General features: G+C 33.9%; 1 protein-coding gene across 1 annotated transcript; it reads left to right on the top strand.

Moving 5' to 3' along the window:
- Nucleotides 1-3,997: 3,997 nt before the first annotated feature.
- Nucleotides 3,998-6,116, top strand: LOC101265474 (histone-lysine N-methyltransferase ASHH1-like). The gene is made up of 7 exons (XM_026033066.1): nt 3,998-4,087; nt 4,233-4,319; nt 4,481-4,565; nt 4,646-4,739; nt 4,846-5,044; nt 5,238-5,272; nt 5,849-6,116. Exons 1-7 carry the CDS (start codon nt 3,998-4,000, stop codon nt 6,114-6,116), a joined length of 858 nt encoding a protein of 285 aa, XP_025888851.1.
- Nucleotides 6,117-6,494: the final 378 nt, after the last annotated feature.

Here is a 6,494-nt window from a genome sequence, read left to right as displayed (position 1 = left end):
TAGTGTCAATGATCATGAAACTGCTTGTGGTGAAAGATGCTTAAATATACATACCAATAGTGAGTGCACACAAGGATACTATTAGTGTGGTGAAAATTGCTGGAATCAGGTATATTAGATGATTTGGTTATTTATTTTTTGAACCTATGATGGATTTTTTGTTGGTAGTGCATCAAATTTGTGTTACAGTTTTATGTTGAGAAAAGGAGAAAAACAGTTTTACGTTTCGAACCTTTATTCTAAGTTAACAAATTTCATGTCACACCATTACCTTTCCTAGTGTTATTTTAATACAACTTTTACCTTCTAAAAAGGCCAAGTCTCACTAATTTATAGATTGTCGTTGTTGTTAATATGAACTCTTGATGAATTATATTTATACTTTATCAACTTAAAAAATTTGTACAAGATTTTATAGAATACTTACTTGGAACTAGAAATCACTTCTACAGAAGTCGAAAGGCGTACCAATTGTTCTTTCATTATATCAGTCAACCTTTGTCTTAGAAGGTTTGTTTTTTCCCCACCCTCTTGAGATGAATCATCAGATTGGAGGCCTATGACAAACTGCTTCCTGCAACTATTTCTTTATGCGTCCATTGTTTGCTTTTCTTCTTTCTCCTTTCATGGGATCGGTATTTCTCACTTGGGCCGATTCCATACTGCAAAACTGTTCTAACAAAGTCTAACATGAGCACTACATCATCTTGCACGTCTACCGTGGAAAATGTATAATGTCACATTATTTCATATTTCAAGTCAATATTTCATATTAATTGATTTTTGTAGTTACTTCAAGCTAATTAATATGTCAAGTCAAGTCTCTATGTTCGCGAAAAATACTAAAAAAGTCAGGTATTTGTGTGGTAATATTGCAGCATACGACCTTTACCTTGGTTGTGATAATTATAATGAATCTAGATTTTTCGTATACGTATAGGGCTAATTTTTCAAATTATTATATGCAATATCCTTTAATATTACATTGAGGGTGTGGTCTAGTGGCGACGAAGTGTATTGAGAACCATTAGATCTCGAGGTAAAAATCTAGTAGATCAGCTGTGGAGCTGGGTATATCTGTTTGATTGAACATGGTTCATTCCGAGCAGTTGATATTTGGCATAATTTCTCCATGTTATTCCTTTATAACTTAAAGGGTACCCCGATGTACAAAGCATCCCAAGTTAGCTGGGTTTGTAGAAGGGACGCACCCAAGAGGTGTGATGTAGATGCTAGCATTAGTAACTGCTTCCATGGCTAGAATCTACCTACACGGAGACAATTTTACCGTTTGTCCAAGGTTCCCCTTCATTTATTTCATTGTAAGTCATTTAGTTCTTTCCATGTTAAAAATCTTTCTTCACTTAAATTTATCTTTTCATCCACTTCATGGAAGAGACTGTGTCAATGACTAATGGGAGATTCTACTCAATGTCATGTTTGTTCAATTTGTTTCTCTCTAACGGTGAAGTTTATAGAAAATCAAAAGTACAACATTAACTTATTATGTGAAGTTTTGATATTCTTCAGATCAATTGCATAGTCTAATTTATCAATAGTAGAAAACTACAAAAGTTTTTAGTCTTCATACACAATCAAATTTCATATGCAGTACAAAATTACAAAAGTATTTTTTAGTCTTCAAACAGAATTGAATTTATTTATAGATTATCACATGAATATAATTTTCTTTTCAAATAACTTTCCAACTATAACATTTTGACATCGTATTTTATCAAATAAAAATGTGCATCTCTCATTCTGCAAATTTTAATGACAATACTTTTTATCAATAAAATTTCATTCAAATATGGTTTGCAGATATTTTTCCAAAGACATTCATGATAAATATCAAAACTGATAACTTTTAGAAACTATTTTTCTCCTTAGATAAATAATAAGAAAGTTACCTGCTGTAATCTTTAATTGAAATACCAAAAATTATTCTAGTACATTTTCACATTGACCTTCCAAAACAAAGCACAAAATTCTCGAGAAGTAATACATTAATCGTCTACTTCTATGATATGTTTCCCTCAATCAACAAAATACAAGAACTGCCAACAATATAATATTTACGTAAGATTGTTGTTCGTTGCTTCTTGTATTCCTAGGATACTTAGAGTTGTTCATCTTGTATTCCTAAGATACTTAGAAAAAAAAACTTTGAAGAACTTGATAAGAAACAACAAATTTTAAAGAGTATTTTCAAAACTAGAAAATTAAACTAGTAGAGAAAATAGAACAAAAAAATTATGAAACAATATAGAAAATATTTTTTCTTAAAGAAGAAAATTGAGTCCTCTGAATGCAGAGTGTCCCCTTAAGGAAATTATTCTCCTCAAGAACACGAGGTTTATGGAATATATCCTCCCAGGATAGAACGATCTTATTCAGCAGTATATGGATCATAAAACCACGATGCTATCGAACTACTCAACGGCAGTAAAGTACACTTAAAATACTAGATTTAGTAGTAGTACAAGAAGTCAAGAAAATTATGTTCTTAAAATGAGAGGAAATCCTTAAATTTATAGAATACAAAGGATACTGTGAAATGGTTCTTATTGTGCTTTACTAGAAAAGGTCACAATCTTTTGGCAAGGTCACCATCATTCATAAAAGTCACAACTTTTCATAAAAATCACAACTTTTCCTAAAAGTCACAATTTTTCATAAAAGTCGCAACTTCTCATCAAAGTCGCAACTCTTCATAAAAGTCGCAACTCTTCATTTTCCGTTCACATCTTTTAAAACCCAACAAAAGTACTTCTATAGAAGTCGAAAGGGTGCACTAGTTGTTCTTTCCTTTGTTCAACATCTTGATATCGAATTCCAACTCCAAAAACTTTGCTTTACTAGTTGGCTCTTAATTATTGAAAAAAAAGAACTAGAAGACTATCGACAAAAGCGAAAAAAGAAAGAGAGAGACAAAAAGAAAAGGATGTGAATTGTGAGAAAAGATTTTATGTCCTTCAACTATTCAACCAAGTTATCCTCAAAAGGTCAAATTATCTCCTCTGTGCACGGTGTGCATGGGTGCAAACTATTCCACATGATATTCCTCATATATTTCATGTGACGGAGCTTTATCTAATTTCTTGTCTTGCGGAGTTTCTATGCTTTTACTTCTGCAGTTTTATTCTTTATCAGTCTCCTAATGCTATCTTTTCCAATGCGCGTCATGGAACTCTTCCTCATACCCATGTAGAATTCTGACTATTATTCTAATAATTTCCTCCCTATAAGCCTCTAAGACTTCACGATCGTCATATCAATCTGGCATAAGGAACTTATAAATGGATTGAAGTAGCTAATCTTCTGCTCGAATTTTTTTTCTTTTCTAACAAGTCTGTTATAAATCAACCTTTGTCTTAGCATCCCCATCATGTTTGTTTTTTCCAGTTCCATCCTATTGAGATGAATCATCATATTTGAGGCCTATGACAAACTGCTTCCAGCATCTATTTCTTTATATGTCCATTGGTTGTTTCTCTTCTTTCACCTTTCATGGGATCAATCTTGCTCACTCGGGCAAATTTCGTACTACAAAACTGTTCTGACAAAGTCTAACATGAGAACTTACGTAACCAATGTGTACTGTCACGCTAGTATATCTGTTAAGTCAAGTCTCTATGTTACCAAAATATTCTAAAAGTCAGGTATTAGTGTTGTAAGAGTGGAGCATACGATCTTTACCTTGACTGTTATAGTTGTAATGCATCTAGATTTGTCTAATACATATAGGGTTAATTGTTCAAATTGTTGTATGCAATATCCTTAATAGAACATTGAGGGTGCGTCCTAGTAGCAATGAAGTGTATTAAGAACCATTAGATCTCAAGGTGAAAATCTAGCAGATCAGCTGAGGAGCTGGGTATCTCTGTTTGATTGAATGTGGGTTGTTCCGAGCAGTAGTGAAGGACATCCCGGTATAAAAAGCATCCGACATTAGTTGGGTTCGTAGAAGGGACGCACCCCAAGAGGTGTGATGTAGATGCTAGCTTTAGTGGCTGCTGCAATGGCTGGAACCTGTGACCTAGACAATTTTACCATTTCTCTGAGGTTCCCATCCAGTTATTCCATTGTAAATGAAAATAATGAAATATTGTTGCTTGTCATTTAGTTCTTCCACTGTTGAAAATCTTTCTTCACTTAAATTTATGATTTCATCTAATAATGAGAGATTCTACTCAATGCCATGTTTTGAAGTGTTTTGCTTGCTGCCACAGAGATTCCAGAAATGTGAATATGCAAAATCTAAGTTGTTCAGGACTGAAGGGCGTGGTTGGGGTCTTTCAGCTGATGAGAATATAAAGGTAATTCTACTGAAGCAGCCAAGTTATTACTTATTCGTAATTACTATTTTCTCTTGAATTTATCGGAAGCCTTTGAGAAGTAACTATTTTCTCTTAAATATTCTTAATTACTATTTTCTATCGATTATCAACCAATTCTTCCTCTCTGTTTACATTGTTAGGCTGGACAGTTCATCATGGAATACTGTGGAGAAGTGCTATCATCTGAAGCAGCAAAGAAAAGGTGTCTGGCTTATGAAGCTCATAGTAAGTTATTGACAATAGAGATAGTTATCAATGCATCTACAGATCGATCACTACTATATAATTTCATATGATTTGTGCAGAAATCAAGGACGCATACATCATGTCACTGAACGCGAATTATTTCATTGATGCTACCAAGAAGGGAAGTCTAGCAAGATTCATTAATCATTCATGGTGAGTTATGAAATTTCAGTTATTGAAATGGTGAAAAGTGAATTAAGTCCGTTAACTGATGTTGATTGATAGTACTGACGACACAATGTGTTCCTGAATTTTTCAGCCAACCAAATTGTGAAACAAGGAAATGGATAGTGTTAGGGGAAACAAGGGTAGGAATATTTGCAAAGAGAGATATATCCGTTGGAATGGAGCTTTCATATAACTATAACTTTGAGTGGTATGGTGGTGCACCTGTTCATTGTCTGTGTGGAGCTGCAAACTGTTCTCTTTTTTTGGGTGCCAAATCTCAAGGATCTAGGGTAACTTAACTTTCGTGTGAATTGTTATATCTAGAATGTGCTTTATAGAGACATTTCACTTGTTCCTTTTTTCCAGAATTAGACAATAAACAGATTAATGTTTTATGATAGATGCTTCTAAATTCGATATGAGTCTGTCAATCCCATTTCTTATTCTTTTTTCCCCTTTTTTTTATCTTGGCAGTTGGCTCAGGAGTGTAGCACTGTCTTGGAAGAAGGGAATAACAGGTAATAATTGTTCATTTTACTTGATTACTGATTCCATGACAACCTCAGTGAGATATATAAATGTGACAGGCAACGGCTTAGTAATAGATCTTCTCATAAGCCAAAGTATGAGAAGAGTTGCTCCTCCCTTATTCTTACTCCCACTTCTTTTGTCTGTCAATTAATAGATAGGCCGAAAATAATAATTCAGGACAAAATGAACTGAAGTTCCCTTACTTGACTTGCCGACGATTGATTGGTCAAACCAATAGTCAGGTTCATTTGACAGCACCACGTCCAGGATCATAGGAATGGGAAAGCTTAAATGCTATCATATGGAATTGTCTTGCTCCTCACTGCTCTATAATTAACTATAGTGATATTATGTTTCATATATAGTAGCTATCCTTTCGTTTTACTCCTTGTAAGAAACATGTAATAGTTAATGAAGTGAGGAATTTCTATGATGTTTCGGGTTCATATCCTAGTGGAGACAACAAAAATAGGTGATGCCTTTTCATGTGTCCAAGCCTTGGTTGATAGAGTTAACCAATACATGTGTTAAATATTTATTTCAATCTGCCTTTCTTACTGCAGACATATCGTAGAGAATCTTCCACTTTATGATGATGAATCTTCTCCAGTGATCTCTGGAACTAGTGGAGGAAATGAGCACACAAAGATATTGAATGACGGTGAGGGGTCTACGTTCCAGTTGGAACCAACTAATAGCGCAACCAAAAAGAAGTATCAGCACAAACCCAAGTTGAAGGTCACATATCTCATTCTTACTTTTATTCCATGTACTTTCACAGTATTGTATTCTTCAGTTGATTGTGTTTCTTTGATCCTTAACAGCGATTAAAAAACTGGTGATCCGGGTTGGAAATATAGGAAAGGAGCAGGTTGAGTGTAACCTTTGGTAAAAAAGTTTAACTTGAAGGGACGTCTCACCATGTGAACAATTCCATGATGTTGTAAGGGAAGAAATAAAAAGATATGTTGATGAAAAAAAAGGAATGAAAAGGCCAGGCATAGCTAGTTGATGAAGCTGAGGAACATAATGATGAACAATATAATGATAACAGTGCAATACAAGATTCTGATGATCTTATAGAAGTAAAGCTTTAGAACAATGAGAAATAGATATTGAACCATTATAAATTTGATTTGTTTTTGTCCTATGGTCTGTGGAGGATTTTGTAATAACTACCTTTCAACTTTTAGTGTGAACTTTTTCTTG

Source organism: Solanum lycopersicum, chromosome 9, assembly GCF_036512215.1.
Source record: "Solanum lycopersicum chromosome 9, SLM_r2.1".
In the NCBI taxonomy this organism is placed as follows: domain Eukaryota; kingdom Viridiplantae; phylum Streptophyta; class Magnoliopsida; order Solanales; family Solanaceae; genus Solanum; species Solanum lycopersicum.
Note: the sequence above shows the minus strand (reverse complement) of the source record. Positions and strands in the feature narration are given on the sequence as shown.